Source organism: Taeniopygia guttata, chromosome 12 (genome assembly GCF_048771995.1).
Source record: "Taeniopygia guttata chromosome 12, bTaeGut7.mat, whole genome shotgun sequence".
NCBI classification, from domain to species: domain Eukaryota; kingdom Metazoa; phylum Chordata; class Aves; order Passeriformes; family Estrildidae; genus Taeniopygia; species Taeniopygia guttata.
Genome location: NC_133037.1, coordinates 11,192,000 through 11,210,695, shown reverse-complemented (window position 1 = coordinate 11,210,695; position 18,696 = coordinate 11,192,000). Strand labels below are relative to the sequence as shown.

General features: G+C 38.3%; 1 protein-coding gene across 2 annotated transcripts in view; it reads right to left on the bottom strand.

The window, feature by feature from the left end:
* EEFSEC (eukaryotic elongation factor, selenocysteine-tRNA specific) overlaps nt 1-18,696 on the bottom strand; it is a 124,844-nt gene that overhangs the window by 51,700 nt on the left and 54,448 nt on the right. For both annotated transcript variants that reach the window (XM_002198259.7, XM_072934991.1), the window contains exon 5: nt 6,562-7,203. In XM_002198259.7, coding sequence (XP_002198295.5) covers nt 6,562-7,203 — 642 coding nt within the window. The remainder of the gene's footprint in view (nt 1-6,561; nt 7,204-18,696) is intronic.

The following is an 18,696-nucleotide window of genomic DNA, read 5'->3' as shown; positions in this document are numbered from 1 at the left end:
CTGCATGTTTACAGTAGATGATGGAGTGACATCCACCACTTCTCCCAGCTAGAGTCCCAGAGGGTTCTGCAGACAGCCCAGGTCACTGCTTCTACATGCAGGCAGCACTCCATCAGATTCAGAGTGTGGCCTTGCTACTCACACTGTGCCCCCATCAGTCTGCAAACCTCACCTCAGTCACCCAGAAAGCACCTGACTGATGCAGGGTTTACTTGCTATGCCCCTGGCACTGCACTGTCACTGTAAGAAAACCAGCAGATGCAACATTAGGTCTAGTAAGAGAATGAAACATCCTGCACCTAGAAATAAGTTAGATGGAAGTAGAATTTGGTAAATTTTAATTATCTTCATTCATAGCAGCACTATTCAACCACTCAACAGAAAATTTAAGGGACAGTATTTCTTTCACACATACTTTGAAAATAGTCTATAGGCACAACTCTAAATTAAATTCTTGTATTACAGATATCTGGAAAGGATTAAGTGAAAAAAGTACCAGTGTTGTTTATAAATGATCCACTACCCAGGAATCTTTCCAGACAGGGATACTCTGGTACTCCTATACTACTGACCTACTGCCTCTCCAAGCAAAGGTAATCACCACAGAACTGCTCTCATCCCTTAAATGAATCACATGAGATGCTCCTATTCATTCATGGGCAAGTCCATTTTTCCTCCTTTGCACATTCCTTCAGCAGTGTGGTTACATGTGTAGCTGAGCTCCTACAAACTTGGTGTGTACTCAATAACTAAATGTGCTGTTTCCACTCAAATATTGCTCATAGTTTTTGAAAACCCACCATTTTCAAAACTGCTGCTTTTGAAAATGTCTAGTTCCCCAAGGGACAGTCTGAGTCATTGGTGGTCATCAACAAATTTAATACCATTTTCTCACAGTTCCTGTAGCTGCTTATTGGCACTCATCTCCACAAAATCCTATCCTTCTTCTGAAAGGCCAGAAAGATCTTCGAAGTGATGGTGACAAAGACCTTCCCTTTTACCACTCAGGTAATGTACTTGCTCTGACAAAGCTCTTCCTATCCTGCTGGAAGAAGAGGAAAGAACCCAACACTTTTAAAAGATGTGAAAGATAAGCTTTCTCTCTTCCATTCAGGCTTCAGAAGAGATGTGCTGATAAAGATCTTGATAACTTACCTTGCTTTCACTTCTTGCTCTTGTAACAATGTGTTTCTCCTTGGGGACACTTAGATCACACTAATATGCAAACAATTAGTAACATTTTGGTATTAAGCAACAGGCATCCCTAGAAACTAAGCATGCTGGCTACATGATGGCCTCAGCCCCCAGGAGAGGTCTGGGCACAACAAGAAAATGGGTTCAACAAGAAAAGTCACTATCCAGCAACCCACAAAAGTGTGAACAAAGTAGCTAGGAACAAAACCAGGACATCATGCACCATGATTACCACCAAGCAAAGCTGAAAGAGCAAATAATGAGAAAGAGACATTAAAAACTTTGGAATAGAGAGAATTAATTCTTCTCATTGACAGAGGAACACTGATAAAGTATCTATAAAGGACAAGCCGATTATGACAGGAAAGCATCCTGCTACACTTACAATGAGAAACCATTCCAGCCAACACATGTATATTTTTCACTACACAAGTCTGAAAATGCAGAAGATGCAGCTCACACTGCAAGACAGACTTTTCCTCCTCCTTTTGTTTCTGTCACAGAGCTATGGATTTATGAGTACCCATGACAATAGGACCCTGTGGCAACTATCCTAAGATAAAGCCTGCTAGTGCAAACATTTTCAAAACAGGCAGAATATCTGAGTCATGCAGGAAAGCATGATGCACTCCTACGGTTCACCTTTCACTTGAAACTCTCTGCACTCAACCTGTACGTTCATGGAAGACAAAGAGCAAATAATGTGACAAATAGAAAGGATTTACTCCAGGAACTGAGTAACTGCTTCATGAGTCAGTCTGGAATTAACCTGCAAGGCTGCCGAGAGGTTAAATTCAAAGAAGGCATTTTAGAGATGATGTCAGTATTAAAACAAGTCTCTTTGCCCAGAGAACTATGAAGAGCTGAACACTGTCTCCAGAAGCACAAGACCAAGGACAACAGGTGCTGTTTAGCTTTGTAATTTGTCTCCAACTCCAGGAACTGCTGGCCTGCTGCAGTTCAGCAAGCCCACATCCTCCACCAGCACCGAATGCCAAATCAATGGGACAAAACCTCCTTCACACTCATTTGCCCTTTTTCCACCAAAATTCCCACATTACCCTCCTTAGAGCTGCACTGGAATGAAAGCTCACAATAGCACTCTCTTTTACCTTTTTATCAGTACAAGCCACTTGTTGCCAGCTGAGCTTTTTCCTATTGAAAGCACGCTTGTCAGGCAGCCAAGGGCTGGCAAAAATAAAATTTCCAGAGGGCAACAGTCTCTGACTCCACGTAACCACACCCAAAAGATGCTCTTGACAGTAACTTCCTCCCGCTGAAGTTCTCCCCTCTCTTGAGTCCTCTCTGCAAGAGAAAGCTGGACTAGTATTTTACACTGGTTTTGAAACCATTAAGCAAATACAAACCTCGGCTACCACCCTCTTAGTTCTGATGAAATAGCATATTTTGATTTTCCTTAAAACTCACCACACTTAAACATAAAAAACCCCTTGTGGTCTAAAGTAAAATACAGCATTCACACAATTTAGTTACAGCTCAAAAATATCAAATGGTATAACACCAGATAAAAACCATTACTGCAGTACACTCATGCAACATTTTCATAACCAAGATACAATCCCAGCACCTCAATTTCATGGACTAAGCTGCACCTCAGACAACACTAACTTCTCATATACTAATTTGTCATAAATCACAGTAATACTTATTCCTCTTTACTCTCCTTCTCCCAAAAAAAAATCAGCAGATGAATAAACAAGGATGCACTACAGACAGGTAAATACAAAGATTTTGATGAGCAGCAGTAGTCAAGTTTGATTCTTTCTCTCCCAGTGCTCCACTCAATCTTGGCATTAGAGAAGTAAGATACCAAAAGGGAAAAGTGATCAGTAAAAAAATGCAATGACAGGGTACTTGAATTTTTGTAGAATATTTTCCATCACTTGATGAGAAAAAACAGGAAGCTCAGGCATGGGATTTCAGTAAACTGTACTACTTGAACACTGTTTGCTAGCTTAAGTATGATTTAAAAAAAATACTGTGTAGTAAATGCCATATTTTCCATGGATTTGATTTCTATGTGAAACAAGAAAAATGTCACAATTCCTTGTAGAGAGACAAAAAATGTTGGAGAATATTCTTGTTGTATTAAAAAAATAAAATAAACCTTACAGTCCAGAAGGGTGCTATGCACAAGGGGCACACAAGAAAAAATACTGTGATGCTGAAACTTAATGAATTTACAGTTCTTACTATTCCATCAGCACTCAAAGTAATCAGAATAGGAACAAAAAGCCAAACCATAAATGCCTGATTTCTCCTGGGTAAACTCGTAGTTAAACTGCAGTGAATTTGTTTTAATTCCAGCAGCAAGCAGGGGGGCTTGGGAGACTCCACATCAGATTAGCAGCAATGTTTTACAAATGGGCACTATGGAATTGCCCTGCATCCCTGCTCTGGAAGTATGTTTCCATCACGAAGGGACGTTACATGCCCTGCCTCCCTCTCTCCCAGCCTTTCAGGAAGCTATGAAGCTAATTTTCCCCAGCAGTATTCTCTGAAGGAAAAGTTCACTTCTTGTGAAGGTAACATGTATTTTTTAATTATTATTATTATTTTATGCCTCCCCAGGGAAGGTGAGGAGGGGGGAAGCTTCCTTGCTCAACAGAGAAAGAAATTTTCCTGTATCAGTGCCAAGAATAGACACCCTAAATTCAGCGATCCTAATCTCCAGCCATCCATCAGCAGCAGGGTGGGACCAGCTGATTCAAGTTTTCTATTAGCTGTTGACTTTGTGTACTAAAATAAGTCTCTGTACCACCCAATTGTTCCTGCTGCTGTGCTCTGCAAAGCACAGACCTGACCAGCAGCTACCTCGGCTGTAAGTACTTCCCCAGCAGGCACTTTATACCTGGCACCATCCTCTTCCCACCAACCCTTCCAAGTCCCTGAGTACTCCTGGGACTTTACACCATGAGCCTTTCCTGCTGTGTTTGCTCCATCATCCCTTCAGCATGCATAGGGAAAATGCCAGCTCAAGTATCTGCAGTACCCGAGGAGGCAGAATGTGGGTACAAACAAAGCTGCAATGGCAATTGTCCCTTTACAGGACCAATTAGTATCCACACACACAGCAATCAAGGCAAAGATATAGGGCACACTGTGGCACAAAGGCAGGATAAAATAATACACCTCCCTGATCCACATTTTAAACAGCACAGGAAGATAAACCAGTTCACTAACATAGACTAATAAATTATTCTGTTGGTCAAATATTAAATAAAGCGTGTTCATTGGTTTTTGTTTGGGCCAGAAAATAAAGTATGTGCAATTGATTAATGTTATTCCATTATTTACACAGTAAAATCAAGAGCAGAATATATAAACTGGCAAACAGTTTGAAAATAACACCAAATAAAACCAATTAAAATTGTATGACTAGGGCTAACAGCAAACTGTCAACCCCAACAGACAACTCACACAGTTGGTACTTTGCAAGTTTTTAAGTGCCATAGATCAGTGCCAGGTACTGAGAACAACAATAAAGAATGTGAGACCAGTTCACCCCAGGTGGAGAAAGGCATCTGTCTCTATGGCTCACACAATTGTTATTGTAAGCCAGGTCTCGCTGGATCCTGGCAGCATGGGCCTTGCACAAGTGTATCAATCTTTAGTCAAGACAAAGGCAAAAGTTCCATGAGTTCAGAAAGCTCCTGAGTGCCACAGGAATGACACATACACGTATTTGGTCCAGAGCTTTCTGCAGCTCAGAGCCCAGAACACTCTGCACTCCTGGTTCTAATTCAGTGCCTCCATCAGCCAGAGAGAAAGGCAGCTGGGCATGTCAAACAAGAGAGACAAGACACCTGCTACCAAAATTGTGAAGAGTGACCACAGGGTTTGGGTGTTTCAGATAATTCATATAAACCAAGAAAAATTCAGAAAGCTACAGACATCCCCCTCCTAACTACCTCCCTTTCTAGTGACAAAACTGGCATTCGAAAAACCAACATAATGTCATAGGTCTGTCATTCCTTTGAAATAAAAGGCCTCCAAAATCAGAAGTGAAAATATGAGTTCCTCCTTTGAATTTTCTTTTTTTTTTAAGAGTTAAAAATTCAATAGAGACCTCAAGAAAAAAAGGGAAGAAATATGAATTAGCTATTTGTCAATTAATTTTGAAGAACCTCACTAATCATGCCCTAGCAGGGATATTCCTACTATTAAATTAGTAAAGCAAACAAACAATATTCAAGGAGTCTGCATTATACATAGCAAACACAGTATCATATGCCAAGTGTTTAGTCTCCTATAGCAAATTGAGGAGAGATATTATGCAATCCTCAACTCAGTTTTATGGCATTTTGAAAAGAAGAATGCTAAACATTTTGTTCAAACAATGAAGTTTTGATTTAGGAAAATTAAAAGAGTTCTTTACCCAATATTTAATAGATCACCTATCATACCAATATATCAAGTAAACAAATGCTGACGTTTGGATCAACTTTGTTCACTAAGGGATAAACAATTAAGTTATTTATACATTGTACATCTCCACCTAAACCCTTCATCATGAAAAATTCCACCATGCAATGTATCAACAAGTGATTCTCCACTGCTGACTGAAGGATAACCACCACCAAGCCAAACCTATGCCAGCAATGTAACTCCAACCACTACAGACAGTGCATCTCTCCAATTCCAATGGCAGGGTACAAACAAATCCCCTTTCATTTTCACTGTAGCTGCTAACTCCTCCAGAAAGCCTCTCTGTTTTCTACTACACTGAGATGGGTCAAATACAAGCCCTATAGCAGATGATGATAATTATCATTACCTGTGTGACACAGAAATAACATGCATTAGGCATGGCTTAAGTTCTCCACGTCATGAACCTGATTCCAACTACAACATGTTACCTCTTGTAAGGTATCCTGTAGGAAATTTCTTTCTGCCTACTAAAACAAATGCTTTTATTAAAATGTAAAGATACAAAATGAAAATAATTTGTATTATTTAACCAAATGCCACTTTGTTTTCTGCTGTCTTTACATTTTCAATGTAAAGATTTACAGATTGTGTAACTACATAAATGGAAACCTGGAAGTTTTGTCATTTAGGAGGATGCACAAAGCCAGTCTCTGGGAGGAACACACTGATCAGACTCCAAAAGGATCTGTGCAAAACCAGCACCAAATTACTCACCACTGGATTGCACTGAGTAAACCAGTCACTTTAAACAGTGATTTCTGTTTGCAAGCAGACCAGATGTAATACACTGGGTAACAGACATTAGAAAAACCTGTGTAAGCATTCTAGAACGTAGCAGTGACAATTCTGCAGCCCACCAACATGTACAGGACAAATATTCCCAGTTCCCATATATAGCATAGAGAGATAGCTTACCCTTTCCACCTGTCCTTCTTTGTGCTTCTGTTTGTACACTTTCAGCTTTGGAAGGAAAGTCTCTGTGTAGTTCTTGTCTTCCATGCCTTGGAGCAGTACCCCATGGAATGCCAGCCTGCAGGTATTGGCATGAATATCTGCATCCAGCTTAGAGCCAATCACAAGGCACAGTTTAGGACAAGTGACTGGTTTTTCAAACTCCAGCAAAGCCCACTGTTGTTTTGGGAGCTGGACTTCTCCTGCCTGGTCATTTTCTTTGTTCTCCTCTGAAGAAACTGAGTCCTTGGACAAATATTGCTCTTGATAAAGATAGTCTTTTTCAAAATCAAAAACATTTTCTTGAATTTCTTCATTGAAGTTAGCAGGGGCTGGACTGAAAAACATCACTCTTCCCATAACTGTCTCATGACCAACTGTGATGTGGAACTTGGCCTTAGTCTGAAGAGCTCCTCGAAAATACTGAATTTTCTTCAAGGAAATTATGGCAGCGTGGATGGTGTGAAGTGAATCTGGGGTGCAAATCAGGCCTCGTTCCAGCAGTTTGGGATCAAACTGGGTCACGCAGACACCTACTCTGTCACCCTGCATCGCATAAGTCACAGGAGTATGGAACATCTGCATGGACTTGACCCTCTTTGTCACCTATGGATGAAAGGAGAACAAAAAGAATGAAACAATTAATTGCACATGAGTGCATCATAAGCACTCATATGTTTATGGCACATGATATCTGCATATATCGTGATCTATCCGCCACACATGATACCCTGCTGTTTTGTCAGACAACTGACCTTCTGGAAGAGTCCACAACTCAAAAAGTAGAAGGCCAATAGTCTGAGAAATACATCACTTAAAATTACCACATATTTGAGCCCCCTAGCTTATTCTGTTAGTGAGACTGAAGATTATCATGATCACAATTGTTGATATTTACATCATCTGTGCTGCAGTACCCACAATACTATCTGCGAATAATCAGATATACTCACACCATGAAATAGCTTAAATATACCCTTGAGCATCTGCAGCATTAAAAGTATAGCACTATAATATCCATTCATGCACCTATGTGTCTGCTTTCCCATCCCTTCCACGAAAATCCTTTCACACACTTCTTTGACATGGTCGAATAAACTGTAAAATGTGCAGAGCAAAAAAAAAAACTTGCACAGCACTAAGCACAACGAACTCACATGAACCATCACTACAAAATAATCAGTAACACAAAAGCCCACCCTTTCCTAGTCTATAGTATTCCACAGACTAAAAAAGAAAATCCTCAAAGCTTTCTTAGGAAGTTTTGAATGCTCATGAACATGCAGCTAGCACTGCTGTCACTAAAATGTGGGGCTCCATATCTCAGGAATATTGTAGGAAAACTGAAACACCAATCATTACTTATATTAAAATATCCTAGATGCTATCAAATTTTGGCCTTAGCAAGCTTGCTATTGTATTACTTGTTTGAAGGAGAGGAGAAGAATGAAATAAGCTTTTAAAGATCAGTCTAGGCTCAGCTTGATCAGACTAAACTGGTTTAGTTTAACAAGGATTAATTTTTGGCTTTTTTCTTTTTCACTTCAGCAAACCTTCACCCCCATTCTCTCAAGTTGAATGTAACCAAAAGTTTTTTCCAGTAGTATGTTTATGGTGCCACCTGTTGCATTCCTTCTAATGCTGGATGCTTGGATAGGTACACTCTGCTGCAAGTCCTTACACTAGATAGATTTTAATACTGAAATTATATCTGTGGCATTAAAAACAAATGATCTCCTAAATAAATATTATGTACTTGGACAAGAGTCCTTAGTGGAGAAAAGTTATACACAGCATTTCTGAAGGGCTGAAATCTCAACACTCAGATCCAAGAACTGAACTCTCCATGAGAATGCTCAATTCCAGAGATAATTTTTTAGTATGCTTTTATCTACATGCAACAGATTATTCTGTGAATGTGCACAGAACAAAAACATTGCTAGGACAGATCTCAACTCTCAGCATAATTTCTTCTTCCATCTCCCTTTACTTATCATCAATTCTACAGCTATCAAAAAGGCTCATGCCAAATGCTACTGTGCAACTTCAGCATTCAAGCTTTTACTTTCTTACTCAGCTGGAACTATTCTCAAATCAATCTCCAACCACTGCATGTCCCTTAGTAGTCCATCTTCTAATCCCAGCCCACCCATTTATCTTTTAACTCCTGAAAATAAAAAACCAAAGCATGCAAGCACTGATGAAAAGAATTCCAAACCAAAGGACTGGACTCAGCAGAGCTGGGCTTCATCCTCAAATGTCACACAGCTTCAGAGCCCAGCATTTATGCTGGAAAATTCAGAACAGTCTAGGGAACTTAATTATTTTCATCACAGAGCTATTTACTCAATAATTCATAATACTGAAAATATCAGCTTTTTTCTGCATGGTAGCTGCAATGCGTAAGTGGAAACAAAATGATGTTTTTCACATTCTCCTTTTCCACAAAGCCTGCTGCCCTGCATGGAGCACATCTCACTTGGCTCCAGATAATCTGTCTACACCCATTTCCAACATCACCCAGAGGGTAACAAATCACAAAAACTTAGATCAAAATAGAAGAGCAGATGAAAAGTCTATTGGCTGAACTAAAACCTTCAGTAACTGAAATATAAGGAGGTCTCCAAATAAGTCAGCAATAAATGGATACAGGCAGTATACAGAAAGTGGTTAAAAAAAAAAAAAAAAAATCTAGCAGCTACATGCCTTCTGGAGAACAACAAAAATCTTGTATTCTTGTATTCCTTTTGGAAATCATAATTATACAAATAACAATACCCACGAGCTCCACTACTACGAATATTGTTTGGGTTCCCTGACCCTCTGGCTGCTAACCAAAACCAAAAGAAACACCCTGTTACAGATTATAATGTTATTACTACAACATTTTTTAAATCAAATGCCACATCAATGCCTGTGAATTCTTAAAGAATCCTCAAAATATTATGAGAAGGAGATCCAGAGGTAGGTTCATGTAAGAGAAAAAACCCTCATTAAAAATGCCTGGACCAAAGTAGTTCGTCAAGATATTAACTTATGTCAAAGCAGACTTAAGAGGCCATTGTAAATACTTGGTAGTTTCAGTTTCAAGCATTTTTGTACTCAAATAAACATTCATTATCCCCTTTCGCTAAACCTCCCCAACAATACTAACCATACAGATACACTGGAGAGAAACAATTTAGCATTTATCTCCAGCTTTCTATTGACTTCCAAGATTGTATAAAAGCTGTAGAGGGGCTTGAATCAAACCTTCCCAAACCCTTCCTTCTTCCATCCACTACCACTCCCTAACCAGCTTCAATCATTCTATAGTTGTATCAGTAGTGATACAAGCAATGTTTAAGAATTTCAAGAAGAAAAATGAAAGATAAAAAACCCAAGGTTTTCTAAACATAAGTGATTCAAAGACATTACATGCACTACAAGAACAAAACTGTAGTATGAAAAGTACCAGCCCAAACAATTTTGAAAGACTTCTGTGATTTCACATGTGGTAATACTGGCAATAAATCTTTCCTCTTGTACAGCCATGGATGGGATCAACAAATTGGCAAGAACTAAGGAATCTTCCAGCACTGTCACTCCTCCAAACAGAACTGGAAGTAGAAGATGCAGAAGGGACCTGTCTAGTTTTCCATTTTAAATGAAGTCACAACGACTTTATTATTAGTATTCCAGTTTATATATTTTTTAGAAATTACCCACCTAAACAGATGAAAGTATTACAGAAACAATCTATGTTTATTAATATGAAATATCTTTTACAGAATTTAGATAATATTTAAGACTAAAAATTGTGATTAGAAAACACAATTGTGTCCATGCACTCAGAACACATATTGGCTTTTAATTAGACATCCACGAAACTTTCCTCTGTGTTATGCCTACTCTCTCCTCTTAAATTAACTCAAATGATTAGGCACATCTGACATGCAGCTCAAACAGTGATCAGAAGGAGAATGAACAAGTACTTTTGAAATATTCACTTCACATGATTAACTTTTTTTCATTGTGATTTACAGTTCTCAACCACAGCATACAGAGCTGGCCTGTATCAGAATATCAGCTGTGTTCTGCCACACTCCTCAGTGTTCACCTACATAAAACAATACTCAACTGCAAAACATCACTTCCTGTGACAAAAGTCTGCTGTAATTCCTATGTGTAAGATAAACATTGCAGTGGAGTATGGACACAAAAGTATTTTCCAGTGTTGAATGAAGCTCCTGTTAATACATTTGCTCATGGTCTTCACAGTTTCAAATGCCAGTTCAAGAACAGTTTGGATCCTGACTAATTCTCTTTCAGAAAACATTATCCTACTAATTGAAAACACATTGAAAATTCACAGAATCATGTAAAGATCCACCTAACCCTGCCCCCCGCCAACCCAAGCAGGTTATCTGTGCTGCCCAAAACTCTCACCCAGGAGGGAAGCCCTGCACATCATGACTGTGCTCAGCCAGAGCTCTCAGAATCACCTGATTTCCTTTTAGCTGGGTCTGGTTTTCACACAGGTCTGCTGTCCTCAGACACGAGCAGGAAATGCCACTGCATCACTCAACCTACTGAGAATCATCACTTATTCTGATCTATCCAGTACCCTGATTATTTAATCAGCCCATCTATATTGGCTCTAATTGGTTTCTATTATTGTATCTGAAGTTTCCATAAACCTATCAGAGAAAGAACACGTTCAAAGCCATTTCTTTTTCCACCTCCTGTTCTCAGTGCCAGAACTGTCAAAGGAGCACACAGCACAGTATCTTAACTGACCATAACCTCTGCTCCAAGAAGACAATGTTTATAGGAACTAGGATCTGACCAGAACACAGAGTGTGACTGGGGGGTGGATTAGATCACCCAAAGTGAGTTGGAGTTGCATCTCCTTCAAAAGGTCAGACATGGAACCAGCAGAGAAGTGAATCAGGGAGTTGGTCTGCACCCATTGTATCAAATAACAAGAGCCAGAGTAGCTTTAAATCACTGATTTCCTGTTTTCTGAGCAGACCATGAACATCAGTACAGTATTTCATTCCATTCCACTCTGATCCTGACCGACAGAGACATTTGCCCATGGTTTAAAATACTCCAAATGTAGGGTTTTTCTTCAAGAGGCTCAAGTACGTAAGTAAAATTCATCTTTATTTTGTCTGGCCTTTAAAATACAAACCCAGAAGCACTGAAAAGGGTGTAACTGACCCCCAGTATTAGATTTGTTTCTCTTATGCATATCTAGTTTCCCTATGTAAGGGATCCCTACAAGCTATAACAGAGTTCTAAGCTTTCATATATTTTCTTTAGCTTTACAGCAATAGATTTTTCAAGTAGGGAGTTAGGGGCTGGATCACTCAGTCCATCCCTCCACCACCAGAATGAGGTGAAATACTTCAGAGCACTGTCCTGAGCAACAGGCATTTGTAACCAAGACCAGCTATGACAAATATCTTTGGCATTTCATTGCATTTATTTCAAGCACCCCATTTTAGTTCTCAAAATGCTGTCTGGAAAACAACTTCTATCTTCTATTATCCATGAAAATTACCCAAGATCCACTTTAGCAATCCACTCAAAGTGGGAAAATTAGGCCTTCAGACACAGAAAGTAAACAATATTGAGTGCAACTTTAAAGTGACAGGCTTTACTGCACGTGAACCACATAGGTAAACATGGAGAACATGGATACCATTACAAAATCTCCCACAAACTTTGCTAAGAAATTCCCTCACATTTTGTTTTCTTGTGGCACAGGGGAATTGATTATATTTCAACATATAAATCAAGAGCCATGTGTTGAAATCTTACATCATGTGCAGAGATTTTCTTCCTGTTTTAAATTTTAGTTTGCATAATTCCATTAATGTTCCTAAAGCATTATGTAAAAAGCCATAAAAAGGGCGAGAAAGAAGTTTGCATTTAAATACAGATTAAAAAACGCAAAAAAAGAAATCAAAAGCACCCAGACAGTTCAGCCCTTGAGATAAACAAATGTATCCAATATATGAGAACTTGTTATTTTAAGACCAAAGGAAAAGCCCACTAAGATTTTCAAAGCAGTTTACTACAGACTAATAGAAAACAGGATACAAAAAAAGTCCACTAATGACTTTTTGCACTGATATGTCAGACCTGTTTTTCCTTTATTTATCCAACTTCCATTAAGTTATCAGCCATATGCCATTGCTCATAGCTTCTTTAGATAAAAACCTAGCCATCCTGCTGCCTCTCAGTGCTGTGAGTGCATCTTTCTGATATGAGATACAGCAACCATGCTTCCCTGTAATGCTGATGAGAAACTGCAAAGTTAAAATAATTAGTCTCAAAAATATGTTATAAAAATACTGATTATGAGTGCAGTATTTATAAAAGGAATATTGCATATGCAGTATAAAAAATGACCCCACTTGAAATAGTGAGGACTCCAACAAGTTTAAAGATAAAAGTCACACTTCACAGCCCAGTCACTAAGAGCTGCATCTTTAAACTTACATCGAAAAAGGAACTGAAATCAAGACAGCATCATTTCAGCCCTGAGGTTTAAAAATACACCAACTGCAAGCCTGCCTAAATCAGTACCCTAGCAAGAAAAATCCCCCTGGAGAAGTATAAACTGACCATACATTGTACCAAAGTGCCAAATGCATGAAACACCACCTCAGTACCATCCAGCTGGGCATCTCTATAAGCAGAAGGGGAACAGCAAACTCCCAACTGCATGACCAACACGCAACCCATACCTGCTGCTTCTGAAAGCAAGAACTTCCTTCCTCCCTGTTGATCTACTACAAATTCAAGTAAAGAATAAGGTATCTCATCTTCTATCTTACAGCATCCTCTGGTGTGGATCTAGGCTTCCAGAAGATATCAGACCACTGGCCTCTTGTCTGAAAGGCTACCAAAAAGGCTAACAAGTTTTAGTTTTCAGTCAGCCTGTGTTTAAGCACATAAACTGAAATGAAGCAAAGCTCCAATTCAGTCATAAAACTGCTCCTTACACATAAGCAGATATCTTTATAAATTCTCTTCTAAACATGAAGAATGTTCAATTCTCTGCTTTATGATGGATAGCAAAGCCAAATCCCATAGATGAGCAAGCAGGCATGTATTTAGTGAAGTTGGCAAACCACTCCTGCTCAAAAGCATTAAAAGGACATATGGGATGTGAAGGCACAAAAGAGCAACAATGAGAAATCAGAAATAAAAAGTCACATCCTCCATTGAAATAAAAAAAATCTTTTATTTCAAGAAATAATGTATCAAGTATTTTCTAGATTCACTAAGAGGCCTTTGTGGTTCAGGCAGTAACTAGTTAGCTCCAAAATTTTAACCAAGATTTCAAACCAGCATAAATGGAGATAAAACAGGAGGTGTCAGTAATACAAGAGCTGTCAATAACACATCATTGAACAGCAAATCACACAATGCAAACTCTGCCCACTGCTCAGGTTGTGGAGAGCTTTCTCTTCTGAGTCAACATCACAAGAGCAGTAAGGACCAGCTACAAAGAGTAGAAACCTCCAAGAGTCAGAAACAATTCCAAGTGTGTGGGTTCCAGCAAGATCATGTGGCTTGGTAGCAATTATCTGAAAGACCTTGAATATGTCTAGATTCTAATATTTCTGCATGGCCTCACCTCTATGTGGGAAAGGAATACAACATCTGGAGAAAAAATTATTTCGCATTGAATGATTCTTTTAACTTATTTTTTTAAGTGAGTTTTATAAGGGTATTCACCATATGACCACTGTGGTGCTTATATAACACCACACATGTGCTATCAGATTTTATTTAATATATTCGTCTTTCTGGATAAAATAACACCAGAACCTGGAGAGCCTGCACTGCAACACTGGAATAAAGTAATATAAAAGGGAATACTAAAATCCATTTGGGTTATTCTCTTCCCAGTATCTAAAATGTGACTATGCACCCAATACATAAAGAAGCAGGTCAATGACCTTACTCTCATGCAACTCTACTTCAATACCATAATTTTAATTTATGTTACATGTATGCTATATTAATGCAGACAGTCACAAATCAAAAGATTAAGATTTTTCAGGTAAACTTAAGTGACCTTCTATTCTTAAGCAGTCTTTCTAGCCTTTAAATAAATAAAGCCAATTTTTTTTTTCAACAGAACCTAATCTATCCCATGTATGACAAATCTCACTGAATAAAAAAAAAAAACCTGTCCTCTACTTATTTTCTTCTCACCACTGAACTGCCCAGAATCCATTATTTACTGTAAACCATCAAATTCCCACTGTATTACATGTAGGCTATCTTACTGGAGTATTTATTTGGTAAACTCCAGTAATCTTGTCACCCTTGTGATATAACATGGCATAATGCCTCACTGCAGATAAATTCGACTGCATCACTTGTCACAATCCAAATTCTCAAGGAAAAAACCCAACAATGTCCACTTTTTAAGAGGAAAAGGCTAATTTTTCAGAACTATTATAATTTCATAGCAATATTCCTCATTCACAGCAAAGCTTCCAATAAACTGAACCATTTCAGATGACTTTTAACTCACACCAACCCCCCCAGAGTCCATCCCATCCCTCCCCAGCTGCCACATGAGAACCTTGTGAGAGATGTTGCCCAAACCTCACTCAGCTCATGACTCCTCCTGTCTCTGTGCTCTGCCCCAGAAGACAATCAGGCTGCTCAAGCACCCTGCAGCATCTCCCAGTAACACAAGTCCTTAACTCACTCTTTGGCTCCCACCCCTCACCTCTGCCAAGCCCCATTGCACTTTTATTTTCTCTCTGCTTTACCTCTTCCAGATTTGGGTGAATCTTTTCACACAAGAGAAAACCATGTCCCATTTTGGTCCTCTGGCCAAAACAGCCCTAGAGTCACACACATCAAATGTCTGCTAAGTAGGGAGTGGATCCCTACACCCCCTGGATGTGTGGCAGGATGCAGAAGGCAGTCACTTACCATAATCCTCTCATCTCCAAATGACTAAAATATCTCAGGGTTTTGGGGGTTTCTTTTGTAACAAGAAAGGAATATTAAGATGTCAAGTATCCTAAATTAAGTGGTACTGCTTGTGCCACCTATCACTACAGATGACAAAGTACGCACCTTAAAAGCATGGTATAATGCCAATGAGTTGAGGTAACAAGTATCTATGCAGAGAATGCCAGACCCACAGTAAAACTACGACACAGAAGCAGCTTAACATTTACATTCCAATTAAAATTTCTGCAACTTATCAAAAATATTACAATAAGACATTTCTCAAAGAAAAAATAAGTCAAAACCAATGAAAAATTATAGGTTAAAGAAAGGCTGTCTGGAATTTTCTTCTTCCAAAGAACTAAATGAATTTTTTTCCCAAATAGATTTATGTTTAGAACAATAATAATACTTTTATCTGAAGACTTCAAAGTCACATGCAAAAAAATATATCACAGTAAACACAGGGTTGAAGGTTTTATAGAATTTCTACTGGCTTTTTTTCCCATTCTTTAAAGAAATTTGTTTACTACCAGTCTTTGAAAAGCATAAAAGGGAGGAAACTATAGGAAAAAGTAAAACTTTTACATGTAAGGAACACTTGGAGCTTTGTGAGAAGGCTGGTTTTGACAGAATATGCGACATGTAGCCCAATGTGAGTAATATTAGATCTCAAATAAAAATCAGCCCATGAATATACATAATCCAAAAGGTAATTCTCCCAATCTCTGAAATGTAATGGAGCCACTCTAGATCACTGAGGCATGAATATTTACCGTATTCAGGCTTTACTGCTCTCGATCTGGGTTCAATTTTGCAAATTAAAATGAAGGCTCTGTGGATAGAGAGATTAAAGAAGAGCATCCCAAAGCCTGCCTGTTTCCTTGGTGTGGTAGCAGTGATCTGGTTACCCTTCTGTTGGGTTATTTCTTTTTACTTATTGGAGTAGTTCAAAAGCAATTGAGAGTGGAAAAGGAGGTCATTTTTGGGTCACAACCTTAGAGTTAAAGGCTCACTAAGGAAAACAGAGTGAACATAAAGCTGCATTTAAAAATAATGAAAAATAATATTTTCAACTCTTTTCACTTTTATTTTGAAAGGCCAAGGGGAGAAACAAGAAAAAAGGTGCTTTGCTCATTTCTCTCTCATGAACAAAGTTCTCCTGTCCTTTCTCTAAAATAAGCTTGTTAATAGAAGCCATGATTTATACAAAATGAAACAAAGGTGATGAATAATTACTGAGAGATCTAGTAGGCTTCATTAGCTATGGCAAACGTTCACATTAATTGTGATGATTTGTACATTTTCTAGGAAACGCTTGGAATATAAATACAGCAGCACACGGGTGCAATACAGCAAACAAGCAAACACAACACACACAATAGTACAAATCAAATGATACGGTGCTACTCCTGGTGAATTCCTTCTACTAATTACAATCAAAACAAAGGCTACCTCTGATAGGAGAAGAAAAGAAAAAGAAATTAATTACGATCAGACTAGTATTTTTCGCAATACTTTTTACTTTACGAAATAAAAAACAATTGGCATACAAAATCTTTATAGCTTTCCCTCGAGGCAGGATTATTTTAGTGGCAAATTTTAAAGAGTTCAACTGGTAAGCAATTTTCTATTACAAGTCAGTAACAGTGATTAAGATTAGACGAGTAAATTTATATCCTTTGCACTTTTGCAAGTCCTTAGGATATTTGCAAAATCTAAGAAGTCTAGAGTAAAGAACAAATGGACTTATCCCTACCACCTTGGCAAATTATAGTAAGCTATTAAAGGAACAAAGCAGTACAGTGAAAGGTTTCATGCAGCAAAAATAATTTCTAATGCAAAGATACCTAGTTTAAAAAAAAAGTCAGGTTTACAGTAATGACTCTGATTACTTCATTTAAAAGCATACAAGGGAAAATGGAGTTAAAAAGCCAGAAAAATGAATGAAAAAAAAATGGGGGAAGAATGAAGATACTCCCTCTTCTGAAACTGGAAATAAAGGCAAAATGTAGTCGTCATCAGGTAACAAAACCTGTATTTATTATAAAGAGGTGCCATGTGATAGCTTATGAAAAAAGAAATTCACACTTTTTTGCTTCTGAACTACGTCATGCGTCATGGTACCAAAGGGTTACTGTGCTTTGAAACCTTCACCAACAGCCTTACTAAACATTTAATATTTTTCTTTCTGCTTTCTTAAAGGCCCCAGATGTGTTCTTGCAGATCAAAAGAGACCAACTTATAAAGTTGAACGAAATCAAGGGCTTTTGTTCCGAGGCATCATTGCTGAACTAATTATTCCTGGATGTTGTTTAATGAAATAGCAGTGCCATATATTAAAATAGTTAACAGGATGAGTTGTGTGAGTTATAGGAAAGGTCTGATCTGGGATTATAAATTTTAGGTTTTCTTCAAAGGAGATGAAACAAACTACTCACAACTCCCCAGTCCTTTCTGTCACTGAAAGGCTGAAATAAAAGAACCCAAAAATGTATGAAAGTTGAAATATCATTCTACATATTTACGCTTCCCTAAATGATAGAGAACTAAAGATGGGGGAGTTAAAAACCTCCCAAGATTCTCCAAGATGGGGAAATGAAGATCTAAGTTATCCTGTCTATTCCCTGAATGCTACAAAGCACAAGTTAAAATAAATATTGGTAAGTCTTAGAAGAAACTTCATTTTAGACATACACGTGCAAAACAATAAAGAACTCCCATCTTAAAGCAACCCAACACAAATAGTTATGAGAGTAATTAAGTATATTTATTATCAGGAAAAAAAGGCAGGAGGGAAGGTAGACAAAGAGGTATTCCAGCATCAAATTATTAGCAGAACTAGATCTTTTACAGTATTCTCCAGCCCCCAGCTGCTCTACTATTTTTGTTCAAATGCATATTTAACTATACTGTTACCTTACTGAGAGAAACAAAAGACTCTTAAGATCCCTAAGGACATCTCAGACTAGGAAGGCAACTTTTCACTCTTATACATTCAAACAATAAACACTTTACTTCCCTACTGATAGTCTCTTCTGTGTTTGTATTTTACAGCCTGACACAGGCCAACCCAACACTTGACACCCAATTAACAGACCTAGGAGCTGGAGGTCCGTATAT